The sequence below is a fragment of the Mytilus trossulus genome, chromosome 8 (assembly GCF_036588685.1).
Source record: "Mytilus trossulus isolate FHL-02 chromosome 8, PNRI_Mtr1.1.1.hap1, whole genome shotgun sequence".
Taxonomy (NCBI): Eukaryota; Metazoa; Mollusca; class Bivalvia; order Mytilida; family Mytilidae; genus Mytilus; species Mytilus trossulus.
The window spans coordinates 34,530,746-34,545,374 of record NC_086380.1 but is presented as its reverse complement, the minus strand read 5'-3'; the positions used below and the strand labels follow the sequence as shown (position 1 = coordinate 34,545,374).

General features: G+C 31.3%; 1 protein-coding gene across 1 annotated transcript; it reads right to left on the bottom strand.

Annotated features, from left to right (window-relative positions):
• Positions 1–1,497: 1,497 nt before the first annotated feature.
• LOC134727599 (uncharacterized) lies at positions 1,498–10,007 on the bottom strand. The gene is made up of 8 exons (XM_063591979.1): positions 9,974–10,007; positions 9,342–9,396; positions 8,913–9,034; positions 6,771–6,879; positions 5,038–5,247; positions 4,295–4,384; positions 3,131–3,202; positions 1,498–1,604 (listed from the first exon to the last, which is right to left on the bottom strand). The coding sequence occupies exons 1-8, from the start codon at positions 9,986–9,988 to the stop codon at positions 1,498–1,500; spliced, it is 780 nt and encodes a 259-aa protein (XP_063448049.1). The 5' UTR covers positions 9,989–10,007.
• Positions 10,008–14,629: the final 4,622 nt, after the last annotated feature.

The window sequence follows — 14,629 nt, the reverse complement described above, 5'->3', positions numbered from 1 at the left end:
CGGATGCTACCGAGTTAAAAAAAAAAATCAAAAAAAAATCATTTTATATAAATTTCAACCATTCTAAGCGTTTATCTATAGTTAACTCCATCCAGTACGGTCGAAACCGACTTTTAAATAAAAAAGAGAATAATAAATAAAGACAACAGTAGTACACCGGTGTTCAAAAGTCATAAATCGATTGATAAAAAACAAATCCAGGTTACAAACCCAAACAGAGGGAAACCAATAAACTATTAGAAGAAAACAAAACAACAACAGTACCGAAATAGCCAACGAGCAAGATGACAAAAATGAGCATACGTATAATAGCAAAATCCGTATTTGTCAACGTTTGCCCAAGGGAGACGATAGAATATTTTACGACATTGACTGGCTATACAGCCCTTGCACGGTCGGCGACCTCAGTAAGTTGAAACCTTTGTAATTTTAGAATTATAGGTATACTTTCTTTAAAAGACTTTTATATTAATCGAATCGAGGTTTTGAAAGGTCATCATTAGTCTTGTATTATCCCGCTATGTTATATATATATCAATAAATTTTAACCTTAATTCAGCGGTCACATAATTCTTATTGGTCAGTTCATTGTTGGTATCAATTGTGAAAATTAGATCAAACTTCAAATTAACACGGTAAACAAACAATTTCCGCAGCTAAATGTTTTTCACATCTATTTTTATGTATTTGTATGAAATGGATATATGAAAAAATATTGCTTACATGATATATCATTTCACATCATGTCATAGCTGGTGTTTCAGTCAATAAAAGATGAAAACTTTCCTATATATATCGTTTCGAAAAAGAAGGCTGTAGAAAGACATCAATGATAGGGCGATGGTCTTGTGAGCGCATAGGTCTCCAGCGATTACAAGACAGAAACCTGCTAGAGGGATTAATGGGACGAAGCTCCTTTATTATAGGTAAAAGAAAAAATAAGCCACTATGTATATGAAGACAGCACACAATCATTAAATTAACATGACATTTAAAAACAAATGCTCACATTTCATTCAAAGTGTATCTTTCCGATCTTTTTAAGTCCAGTTATCCCAAACTAATTAGGAAGTTCCCTTGTTAGTGTTTTGTCTCTATGTATATGTTAGAAAGTTAGACAAAATAATCTGTCACATGTGTGCGCTCCTTCCCAAGTCTTTAATCGCCGTATAGAAAAAAAGGATCTCTCACAGAATACAAATGTTTCAGAAAGGTTTAACAACAGGATATGCCTATTATTATGTTAATGGGTAGAATACGCTATAGTTTCTCGTGTTACTAATAAACATTTCATCGGTGACGGTGTTCTTAGGGTGGTAAAATATTATTCAATGATCCAATAGGAGAAAAAAATTCAGTTGTGTAACAAATTTATATGAAAAAATATCAATAGAACATTGTCTCACTTGCCTCAATGGATGTTATGGCCTTACAAATATATTAAACTGAATTGGAAACAAACATTTGTATCATTTATCGTCAGTTATTTCATTTAAATCATACAATGATAATTATGTTTTCATTAAAGTTCCAACAACGCGGAATTTTACCATACAATTCTAAAGTAAAATTAGACTGTAGCGGTGGGATATTTTGCATTGAGTCTGAAATAAATGAATCAATTCATAAGCCTTATTGTTTTGGTGAACATCAGAAAATATTGACATTGTTTAAGAGAACACAACTTTTGCTTTTGTGGTGTTTTTTTTGTTGCTGTTTTTTGTTGGTTGGTTTTTTGCTGTGTTCATACCACTTCTTAATATTTCTATATACTAATGTTGTGTTATGGATTTATAAACCATGTTCTTCGTTTTTTCTTTAACTTCAATGAAATTTCCACCTTGTGGTGTTGTCATTTTCTATATTGTCAGTTTTATTATAGTGTTTTGTATCAGACACTTGTTGAAAACCATAAACACCATATTTATATTTATAGTAAAAACTTTTGCAATACATAATTTTTACTCTGCACATCCAGTTCAGTATAAATTTGACATTGTGAATATTACTTATGTCGTATCAATTCAAACCACTATATAAGGGTGTGTGAAAAAACGAAAATAAGGATTTTTGATTGAAATACAGACAGAAGAAGGATACCGATGATACAAACTAAAACCGAGAGAAATACATCAACTATAAGAGAACGCGAAACACTGAAGTGCAACAAAAAGAAAAAGAAAAAACGCCAACATACATAGAAACGAATTATTTGATAAAAACTGCTATTCTTTACGACTAGGTATTGGACAGTTAAAGAAAAAATTGTAGGCTGGATCTTGTTTAATGGATAGCCAAACCTCCCGCTTAATGAAAATGTTAAAAAGTATCGCTTACATTACAACACTTCATGATAGTAGTACAACACAAACACACGAAAGAACATTAATCACAGTGAAACGTAACAGTAAATAATATGTTATTCGACACAACATGCAAACTGAAGAACAACAAGAATTCTCATAGTATTGCATAGCACATAGGACAATAACTCTGCATAAAATCATCAGACCGGATTAAAATTTTATCTCAATCTGTAACTTGGCATGATAAAACTATATACCAATTATCAAATCAATATCTTCAAGCATGACAAAACAAAAACGGGAATGATTATAAGAGTGCATTTTTTTTAAGTCCACGGGCTATAACTCTGCAACAAAAAGCATCAACCAAGGATTAGATTTGACCTTGATCTGTAACTTGTCATGATAAATCAATAAATCAATAAACCAATATGTTCAATCACGAATAAAAAACGTGCACAAAAGAGATTATTTGAGTAGACTTTTTAAGTCCAATGGCATAAGTTCTGCCAAAAAATCAGACCAGAATAAAATTCAAACCTGATCTGTAACTTGTCATGATCAAACAATACACTAAATAGCAAATCAATACCTTCGAGCATGAAATAAGAAGTGTTCAAAACTGATTTGCTGGACTGACTGACGGATTGACGAATAGACAGACGGGAGGAGTGCAAACATAAAGTCCCTTTCCACTTTTTCGGTATGGGACTAATAAGGAACATATTCCAGCAACAACAAACACATGATATAAAAAAATACAATTGATAAGACATATCAGATCATCGAACCGAAACCATAAAAAGAACACAGCACAGTCTTACCATGACCAGGTGCAGTCGGAGTTTCCCCCAGTTGTTGATTATTTCTTGCGTTTAACTCTGGTCGTTTTGCCCCTAAATGACAACAAGAAATATTACATTTTCATCATCATCTTTAGACATATTTTCAAAATCCTGGACAAAATATCGAACAAATAATCATTAAAATGGTACTGTCGTTGTTATTATGATCTAGGTTATATGCTTGCCTTTATAAAATACGAATATTCTTCAACACGATATTTACTCAAAACATATGATTAGAGTAAGTAATTTTGTCAAGAAAAACGATTAAATTGGTACGGTACAAGGTTGACTATGTTTTAAATAATGTCTTTTACAACGCATTTATTAATGTTACATTAAAGTGTTCAAAAAATGCAACTAAAATTCCCAGTGACATGAAAATCATTTTTAAGCATCTTGCTTAAATGGAGACTAAAATAAGTATTCATCTGATTGCATATTTATGGGGTTCGTGTTGCTTATTCTTTAGTTTTCTATGTTGTGTCATGTGTTTTATTGTTTGTCTTATTCATTTTTCACTTTTTCATTGTCAGATAATTTTCGATTTATAAGTTTGACTGTCCATCTGGTATCTTTCGTCCCTCTTTTTAACTGCATCTGTTGAATTTTTCATAACCTAAATGGAAATCTAGGGCCTTAAATAGAAACCTTTCAAATTCATTTTTCATTAACAATATGTACAAATTGCACTTACCTATACTGGGATTGTTATAGTTTATATTTATGTGATCAAACATTAAAACAAGCAAGTTAAAGAGAGATTTAATATAGAAAACAGTATATATATTTTTCAAAACCTGTGCATTTGTTATACAAATAATTGTATTTGAAAATCTCATTAGTAAACTTCGTTCTGTTTATTTTTCTTTTTTTTTTTCTTTCAAATTTGAAAATTGAATGTATAATACTAACAAATACTAACAACTGTATAAATATGATATTTACTAATGTTAACCAAGCCGGGATAAGGTACCGGTACTTGATGTTTTAAACTAACAAATGTACAGATTTCATTAAAATATGATAAATTTAAAAAAAAAAAAAACAAGCAAGTTAATAACCTGCAAATATGCATGTTCTTTATTTACATTCAGAAAATTAATGAAGCTTGTCCAGTGTGAACTTTTAAAATCAACTTACCTGCAGCTTCATCATACGTGGTTAGATTTCTGCTGTTTGCATTGTTTCCACTGCTTCCTGGAATTTGACGATGTCCAAGGTGATTGATAACTACAAGTGCAACACATTTTAAAATAACCAATAAAAACATCCTACAGCACATCAATAGAATCAAAATGGAGACTGACGAATCTTAAGCAATATTTACTAGTAAACTAATGAGTCGATGAAAAACGGACAACGACATGGCAAAAACTTAAAAACGATCACAATAGAATATTGAACACAACATAGAAAACTAAACCTGGCTACACGAAACCTACCAACCATACCAGCAAAATGAGGGATATCATGTAATATCACAAAGGTACTCTCTTGGCGAAAAATTACTCTATGGAATGTTTAGATACTAAGTTTGGTCTGGTAAGATCAGCGAATAAAACAGACACACGCTAATTGGGAACTTGACACCAAAATAAGAAATTGGAACTTAAATGATTGTCACACGAGTAGAAGGTTTTGAGTGTTGTATAACCTGATTGAATCTACCACTTACATACGAAAATGCATGTTTTACATAACCAATTGCTCCTTTAATTATACATTCTTAAGATTTTCTGAGAATATCAGGTTAGCATATACATTAAACATATTTTCTCAAAGAAAAGCAAATTAGGTGACAGATTTTTGGTTTGAATATAATATTTGATAAAAATGATGAATCCCTTTTTTGATAGAAGAAGTAAGTTAAACATTTCATGTACCTGGATATCGGTTGACAAATTGAACATATTGTTCCTGGCCAATATAACTATTCTGATATGTTGGCCAGGATCTCATCGGAGATGTTGCCCGCTTTTTCTTGTATTTCTTTACACACATGACGACCAGGGCAATAATCAAGCTGATGCACACTACCGTAAGTATCATCAAGAAGGCAAAGCTACCTTTCCCCTGTTTGAAAGGTTCTATTTCTGAAAGAAAATATACATTGGGAATAATTGTATACCTTTCTATCACAAATTATCAATATGTGTTAATTTCAGAAGACGAGTCCATGTACTAAATGGTGATGACCATAGTAACAATAGTGAAAGCCAACTTTGAATTTTTTTGTATTCAAAACAAAAACATCAGCATGCATGGGTTATGTGCATTTGACTGATTAAGGGGGCTCCTGGGTATAAATGATTTTTTTTTCTAATATAGGATTTCGCTATATTTTTTCATAAATGAACTTTATCATATATTTAAAAGAAGAATGAAATAAAAAAATTTGGTCACCGTTCATTTAAGCTCAAATATGCCTCTGGAAGAAGCATACATTTTTGTTAATGTCCTTTTTTTCTGTTGAACTAATAGTAGAAAAAGAAGAAATATCGAAATAAAAAAATACCCTAATATAAGAAATCGCTTAAATTTTACAATTATTTAGTTTATGTACAGCTTATTTGAGAACAATAATAAAAAAATATAGGTCACCGATGAGTTAAAAAAGATATTTCAAATTTAAGGCCAAAAAATGGCATTTTTGCAGCTTTTTCAATTTTTAACGTCATCTGGGCCAAACCAACTAATTTTTTTGGATTGTTTTTTGTACCATATCATAAAGTAACAACTAATAGTGTAATAAATAAAATTTGTAATGAAAAAATAAAGGTTTAATTTTTTGCTAAAATTTTTGTACCCACGAGCCCCCTTAACTGACATAAATGCCAACTACATTAGTTTATGTTCATGTGTGACCTTTTCTACTGTGATAAGAGCTAGACTTCCACACTAACTATATCTAATCAATCCAAATCATTGGGTATCTTTATATATACCTCTGTTCCTAAGTTTAACCAAAATACATTGATAAATTATCTTGATTTTGCCCACAAATTGCGCACACATTGTTGTCAATTTAATGGAATTGATGTGCGACTGTCATGCAAGTGAGAGGTTTAGCAATTAAGCTATAAATGAGCTTTAATCAACCATTTTCTTGCATTAGGAAGCGCATGCACTAAGTCAAGAAAATAACAATTGTTTCCATTTGTTCGATGTGTTTGAGCTTTGGTTTTGCCATTTGATTGCGAATATTTTGCTTTGAATTTCCCTTTTTTTTTTCTTTTTTTTTTGTTATCTTAATTTTAATTAAAATAATTTACATGTAGATTGGCAAACCGCTTTTTTAGAAACCAGACCCATTTCAAAAATATTTAATATTTTTTTAAATATCAACACCGGCCTGATGAGTATCATTTAAATAGTCGTATCCCTAGCACTTGACATGTTTCGGCTCTGAGTAGGGATACAAGGGTTTTATAAAAAAAATATATGATTTCATTCCTTTGTATTCAGTCTGTAGCTTGTCTGGTTTATAGACTTATGTTATCATTTCGTATTGATATTGATTCCATACAGCTTGTGGGGTTTATACAAGTTGTATACTTTGTGCCTCCATCAACAGTAGATATGTTTTCATTTCGTATTTTACAGATGTATTACGTACTGCTACAGTGAGTATTTTGGCTCCAGCAGTTATATCCATCAAAGTGAAAGAAACAAGTCTGGAAATAGGAACATTGGTCTTGGCATACATCCTCTTTGGCTTCTTCTGTCTATAAAGATACAAATAAATCACAATTGACATGCAAAAAAAATTACATATGAAACTTGACTAGTTAATGGTTTTTTATCCTAGTTACGGTAAAAATATTTTACGTTTCTTCATTTTTGCATAGAAATATTGCACCATTTATTAGAACTGACATTTAAAATTAGAATGCAAAACCACTTACAGTCCCCATTTTTATGCCCCACCTACGATAGTAGTAGGGCATTATGTTTTCTGGTATGTGCGTCCTTCCGTCTGTGCGTCTGTTCGTCCGTCCGTCCCATTTCAGTTTAAAGTTTTTGGTCAAGGTAGTTTTTGAAGAAGCTAAAGTCCAATCAACTTGAAACTTAGTACACATGTTTCTTATGATATGATTTTTCTTATTTAAAACAAAATTAATCTTTTGACCCCATTTTCATGGTCCACTGAACATAGAAATTAAAAGTGTGAGTTTCAGGTTAAAGTTTTTGGTCAAGGTAGCAATCAACTTGAAATTTAGTACACAAGCTCCCTTTTGGTTGATCTTTTTACTTTTAAGGCCATATTAGATTTTTTCTCCAATTTCACGGTCCATTGAACATAGAAAATGATAATACGAGTGGGACATCCGTGTACTTTGGACACATTATTGTTTGATTTATTACCCGTTGTAAATGTTTTTGTTTTGACCAATTACTTATGATCATGATAAAGGCCGTTCTGCATGAACATGATGAAGCTTAATACATGCAAAAAATGAGTTGTGTGCATACTTTGTGTATGAACATTGCCTGGCTTGTGAATATGATTTAATTTTTCCCCACTTAAAGTTGGTCTATCTAAATCGTTTAAGTTATGAACGTGTTGTATGCATACTATCATCAATTTGATAACTATACGATATTGTATGACAGTTGCATAAAAAAATCATTGTTTTGACAACGATGTGTGAAAAACACAAACATACATAACAGGTATAAATGTCCAAAGTATGGTGTACAGCAGATAACATTGTTTTATTTTTTCAATCACCTTTAAAATAAACTAATATATTAACAAACAATTATTTCCAATATTGCATGCCACAAAAACAGGTTTAACCCACCATATGTTCATCAAATTCCCTGTACAAAGTCAGGAAAATGGCCATTGTTACATTATAGTTCGTTTCTCTGTGTGTTACGTTTCGGTGTTGTGTCTCTGTTGTGTCATAGTAATCTTATATTTGATACGTTTCCCTCACTTTAAGTTTACAACCCGGATTTGTTTTTTTCTTAATCGATTTATGAATTTTGAACAGCGGTATACTACTGTTGTCTTTATTTATTTCAACTGATTGTTTGGAGCTTACTATTTTATTTGCATAAGGACAGTCTTTTTTAAGATGTGTATGATAAGGATGATTACCGTTATAATCATTATTGATTTCTAATCACCTATTAGTGTCATCAAAAAGATACATATAAGAACCAGGTGTGTGACATTGGAAAAATAACTGAACACTTCATTGATTAGTTTATCCCAAAAAACAGGTCTATAGATGGACTGGTCGTTAATAAACGAACCGAGTAAAACCCACCCTGTGAAGTGAAATAAATCAATTAATACAATGGCATAATAACACAATGACGGAATTTAAAAGTACAGAGCCACGTCAAATGTAACAGAGTAACCCAAAAAGGCATATTGATAAAGCATCGAGGCAAAAAAAGAAAGAGAATCATAGATCATTACTTTTCTGTATTAATAAAACCTAGGTTGAATATTGGCCTTAAAAATTAGAGTACTTTGGGAACATTTCATTCTTTCTTTCCTTCCTACTTTTTTTTATTTGGTATATCACTGTCATGTGTATGTTCCTCTCATATGCATGTCCTGTCAATTAGTCTAAATGTAGCAAGGATTTCTTTTACTTTTTTTTGTTTTTTAAACTTTTTTTAACATACTAGTAACGTCACTGATGGATCTTTTGTAGTCTACAAAACAAATGTTAATCCTGGTATAAATGATAAGTTTATTTGAACCCGTTGAAGTTAATGTCATTACAATATTACGTACCGAACATTCTTTTTGGTGCATGCTACAGTAATAACTATCAGCACATGACAAATGTTCTGCGTGTTTCGACGATGATAAAATCTTCCGGCTGAGGAAAGATAAGGCATTTTCTTTGCTGAGTTCTGTCAGAAAATACAATAATTTTATCATTACATATAATTTCATTCAATCGGAATTTATAAAGATAAATAAACTTTTTAAAATAAAGTTTTGGCTTTTGCGGACATGTATCTTTGTGTTATCTTTACTGGTACTGTTCTTTGAATTATAAACATAAACAATGTACTAGTATTACATTACAATTTATAGTTTCTTGAATAAGAGAAATAACTCTGTTAACTGGGGGATTATAATGGTAAACAGGGTATGTTCCAACTTTAATCAAATATGGGTTTTTGTTCTGGAAATAGTAGTATATAAGTTCCTTACTTGTTTCTTGTATTCCATTTACTTCCGAAATGGTAGCAACAAAACAGAAAACGATCTTAAAGTCAGATAAATATAAATGCCAATGAAAAAACAGTTGGAACAACGTCAAAATTGTGTTTTTTATATATATAGTGTGTTCGTGTATGAATGGGGAGGGGGGTCGCTTAAACTATTCCAAAGGGGGAAATGTTATGATTTGCAATAGTAGTCTCAATCCTGTCCTCTTTTACTCGATGTAGCACCACCGAATTATACTTTTCACTTTTCACTTTTCACTTTTTAATTATAAATACGTTTTATTCTTTTTTGGAATTAACCATACAATAAATACTTTTCACCATTTCGATTTGAACATTATTTGAATAAAGATAGTATTTAAGAGTTCGGTTCAATTGAAATTTCACTCATTTCAAATCTAGATTATTCATTTCCTAAATAGTGCAATACCGACGTTTCAAATAATTGTGTTGCAACATATAACACATTTGACTTTAAAATAACAACATTGATAATATTTCCAGCATGGTGTATGTGCAGATCGCAAGCAGTTATATATATTTAGGTGTATTATACTTTTAATATTTCAGTACAAATTCAAAGTTATATACAAATTTCAGTATAAGATTACTTACAAATTTTGCCACCATTTTGTTATTTAAACTAACTTCTGTCTGTTTATTTCGTATATATGTAATCATGTAAATAGAAGCTGATTGCCAAATATCTGTCGAATTAAACTAATGCATTGAATAGAAGTACAGATCGAAAGATATAATATAAGATATCCATTTAAAACAAATACAGTAATTGTATCGCTTGGACTGTTGACTAGTTTTCAAATTATGAAAAAATATGAACAATTATATTTGTTTTCAGTAACGAATAATGCATGGTAATGGCATGATTTAAGTTCTATGGTAGGTGTTTTTTCATCACCGAACACCACCACACACAACAAACCAGTGCCAAACACCAAACAAATAATCTAAAACTATGAAAATATTTAATAATGTTACCTTATCAATTCCGCGTATTAAAGTAAAAATGTTAACAAATAAAAGGGAAACGAAACCACTTAATAACACATAAAAGAATAAATACATTGAAACCACAAAATACCCATGGTTATACTTTTTTTTTATCCGACATATCTTTCTTTTTTATTTAACTTTTGATATGTAATTCAATAAAGACAATCCTCCAAAACTGAGAGGTGTGGTATATGTCTATGAGAAAACAACGCAGATTATGTAGGGTAAACAGTTAAACTAGACAAGATTGATTAATTATGTTGATTGTTCCTTTTGGAGTCAATCCCATTCCTGCAGTTTTGTTGGTTGACTTGTTCGGTCTCTTAAATCGATAAACAAAATGTGAAAATCGGTTAACTAATGTCTGCTTTATTTACAGTATATAGATTTTTTAAAACTTGTATGACGTTATTGTATATTTCCTCTGATTTACGTTAAAAGAAGAAAAGCTTAAACTCAATAAAATTCTTGATCACTATTAAACACTCAGGTTGTGAATTTTAATCCCGCCCATGAAAACGAGTTCCTCCATTAACGTCAGGTGTTTCTATGACAGGTGACTGGGGCATTAAAATTGCTTTATTATCGCAAATGCACTTTCATTTCATCTGTTCATTTATTTTTGATTAGCATTAAAACGTTTCGAAATGTGCAAAAGTTAGGACTATTAGAATTATTTTGGTAATAGGAAGTAAATCCCATAAAATTCCCACTTGCTACATAGACGCTTCAACTCATCAAATGTATTGACTTTTGTCGGAGTGAAAAAAAAAGGATGTTATAAATCAAATATGAAAATATCACAGCTAATTTCATTTTAATTCTACCGTCACTTACGGAAGGACCTGCAAAATTTGAAGTTCCTGGAACTTTTGGGTTAACTGTTAATCTTTATAAAAAAAAAAAGGAATAGGTATGATAATAGAAATAGCAAGAATAGAAAATCATGCGAGACTGTATAACATTATGCTTATTCAATCGATAAAAAATGGTGTACTAACATCTTAATGCTTCAATGCAAAAGTGTCACTTTGGTGTCTCCTGCATGTTGAAATTAAAATATTTGATAAAAAAAACTATTTTACACATAGTTTTCGGACAAAATAGATACAAGCAGAGACATATATATAAGAGAGAACGAAAGATACCAGATGGACAGTCAAACTCGTAAATCGAAAATATAGTGACAACGATAAGCTAAAACAAAAAGACAAACAGACAAATAATAGTACACAAGACACAATTTAAAACAATAAAGACTAAGCAATATGAACCCCACCAAAACTTAAGATAATCTTTTATGTCTCTGATACGAGCTATATAGCCTAGCTTCCCCAAAAAAATATGTTTCACACATAAACAACTTTATAAATCAGTTTTGTACCAATATATCTTTTTATGTAAAACTGTAGCTTACATCTAAATATTTACCCAAATGTAAGGTGCTCAAAATGAGGCTATTTCCGGAGTTATAAGTTTGGCGCCTAAATGCAATGTGCAAGGTAACACTCAAAAATAAATACTGATATCTTGTGAATATCTGATGAATGCTATTTGGTAGATTTATAATAAGTTTTTCTTGAATTCAAGTGGCCAAAAGTTAGCCTTCTCCTTTACATATTTGTTTTAAATATTCCCAATTTCCATTCTCAATTTGATTCCAATAGGTAATCTCAAAACCATTGTAAGTTGAAGTTTCATGGCGCTATCTGTAACAAGAAATTTCAAATAACCTTGCAATAGATCAAATTTTCTTACACATTTTGCTTTCATTACAACATTAATGCATTTATTCAAAACCATTGTAAGTTGAAGTTTTATGGCCCTATCTGTAACAAGAAATTTCAAATAACCTTGCAATAGATCAAATTTTCTTACACATTTTGCTTTCATTACAAAATTCTAGGTAGAGACGGATTTTGTCGAAGTATTAATATACCTTAAATGTGTAACAAATCTTTATGACTTAGCATGAACATTTCTGTTTCTGGCATATCAAAATTGTATAACTCTGGTGGTTAGCAAATGCATATACCAAGTCAGGAATATGAGTTGTTTCCATTCGTTCGATGTGTTTCAGCTTTTGATTTTGGCATTTGATTTTTCCTTTGAGCTCGGTATTTTGTTATTTTAGTTTTCACTACCAATATGCTCAAAAAGACAAATTTCTAATATTTTATCAATGTCCGTTTACCATAACGAGATTTATGGGGGTTCACTCTAGATGGATATTTTTTCATCAGAACAACATCCCTCACATCTTCTTCATTGTATGCAATAGTATTAAATGTCGTTTACTTTGGTGTTATTGGCAATATATTTCTTACGTCTTAACTACAATCACCTTCCCTTTTCATGAATGTGACCTACCGAATTAGACTATTTACCTGAGGTTGTAATAACATGAGCAACACGACTGGTGCCACATGTATAGCAATATCTGCTTACCCTTTTGGAGCACCTGAGGTCAACTATAGTTATCAAAATTACCAGGATTATAATTTTATACGCCAGACGCGCGTTTCGTCTACATAAGACTCATCAGTGACGCTCAGATCAAAATAGTTAAAAAGCCAAATACATACAAAGTTGAAGAGCATTGAGGATCCAAAATTCCAAAAAGTTGTGCCAAATACGGCTAAGGTAATCTACTCCTGGGGTAAGAAAATCCTTAGTTTTCGAAAAATTCAAAGTTAAGTAAACAGAAAATTTACAAAAAATGACCATATAATTGATATTCATGTCAACACCGAAGTGCTGACTACTGGGCTGGTGATACCCTCGGGGACCCTAGTTTTGGCAGGGTTAGTGTTGCTCAGACTTTAGTTCTCTATATTGTTTCTGGTGTTCTATTTTTTTTGTCTGTTTCATTTTTAGCCATGGCGTTGTCAGATTATTTTCGATTAATGAGTTTGACTTTACTGTTCCGATGGTATCTTTTGCCCCTCGAGATAATGCAATTGTACAATTTAACACGGTCAGGATAACAACAATTTCACATTCTCTTTTATATGGTTTGATCATAAAAAATATAAGACACAGTGTATTGAGACACGTCAGAATATGTAAATAATATTACATTCATTGTCTGCTGAATGTCTCACTTTTATATGGTTTTATCATATAAATAAGACACTCTCAATGACCCAGAGAATTTCGTTAACCTCTTTGTCAATGATGTATGGTAAAAATAATGAAAATTGTTTCTTTTTCTGGCAAACTTGTCATACCAGAAGTAAACATTTGGTCCAAGGACACAGTTATCGTCCTTTGGTTTTCGTTGTCTACGAATATAGTCCCTAGTGTAAACAGTGTATGACTTGCATGTTTTATTTAATACACTTTCCCAATTGTTTCTTTATATTAAATGCATGAAATATTAAGTAGAGGAATGTAATTACATGTCAAAAAAATGTGGGTGCTGAAACTTTATGTTAAATAGTTCTAAAAGGTCAAATTTTATCACGTCTGAAGCTGTCAAACTGAATTTTACACCCCCTTAACACAGAATTGTCAATATTTTGAGTTAGAGCTGGTAGAAGTTTCTTTAATTCTGATATTATTTGTCTCACTAGTAGTACACTGTAAAAAACATTTTGGAGAAAGAGCAGGTGAATTTATTGTCTTAAAGAAATGCACTACGAAATAACTGTGTTCTCGGGCCATTTGTAGGAGTGCTGTTTTACGTGTTTGTTGTTATTCTGTGGTTAGCATGTCGAAATGTCCTACTGTATTATGTATTTGTGTATTTCTCTGCCCTGAATGTAAATTTTCTACTATATTCTTGTAATGTTCATTTTAGTGGTATATTTAACATTGCAGTAAAAGCGTTAGGTTTGGCCAGCCCAAAAACAACAGGTTCAACCCACCACTTTTTTCTCAAAATGTCCTGTACCAAGTAAAGAAAATAGTAGTTGTTACCTTATAGTTCGTTTCTGAGAGTGTTGCATTGTCGTATGTTTTTTTTTTTTGCACTGTAGCGTTTCTGTTGGTGTGTGTCCTCAGTTTCAGTTTATAACCCGTATTTATTTTCTCTCAATCGATTTATGTCTTTTGAAAAGTGGAATACTTCTATTCCCTTTATCTTAAGTCTGTGATTAAGTTATTTCTTAATTCTGAACAATCATTTTACCGGTGTATTTTATGTCAAAACTTCAAATGGGACCATGGCACCAGGATTAAATTTGAGTTCGAACAAATTCAAACCTAACAATTGTTGTACTCTAAAGCCAAAAAATTATTTCATCCAAATCCATA

What these genes read in the sequence shown, in the direction of transcription:
- LOC134727599 (XM_063591979.1), bottom strand. An exon ending in AAATGGAATACAAGAAACAA is followed by an intron (nt 9,035 to 9,341) that starts GTAAGGAACTTA and finishes ATTTTCTGACAG; the next exon opens with AACTCAGCAAAGAAAATGCC. An exon ending in CACGTATGATGAAGCTGCAG is followed by an intron (nt 3,203 to 4,294) that starts GTAAGTTGATTT and finishes GTTGTCATTTAG; the next exon opens with GGGCAAAACGACCAGAGTTA.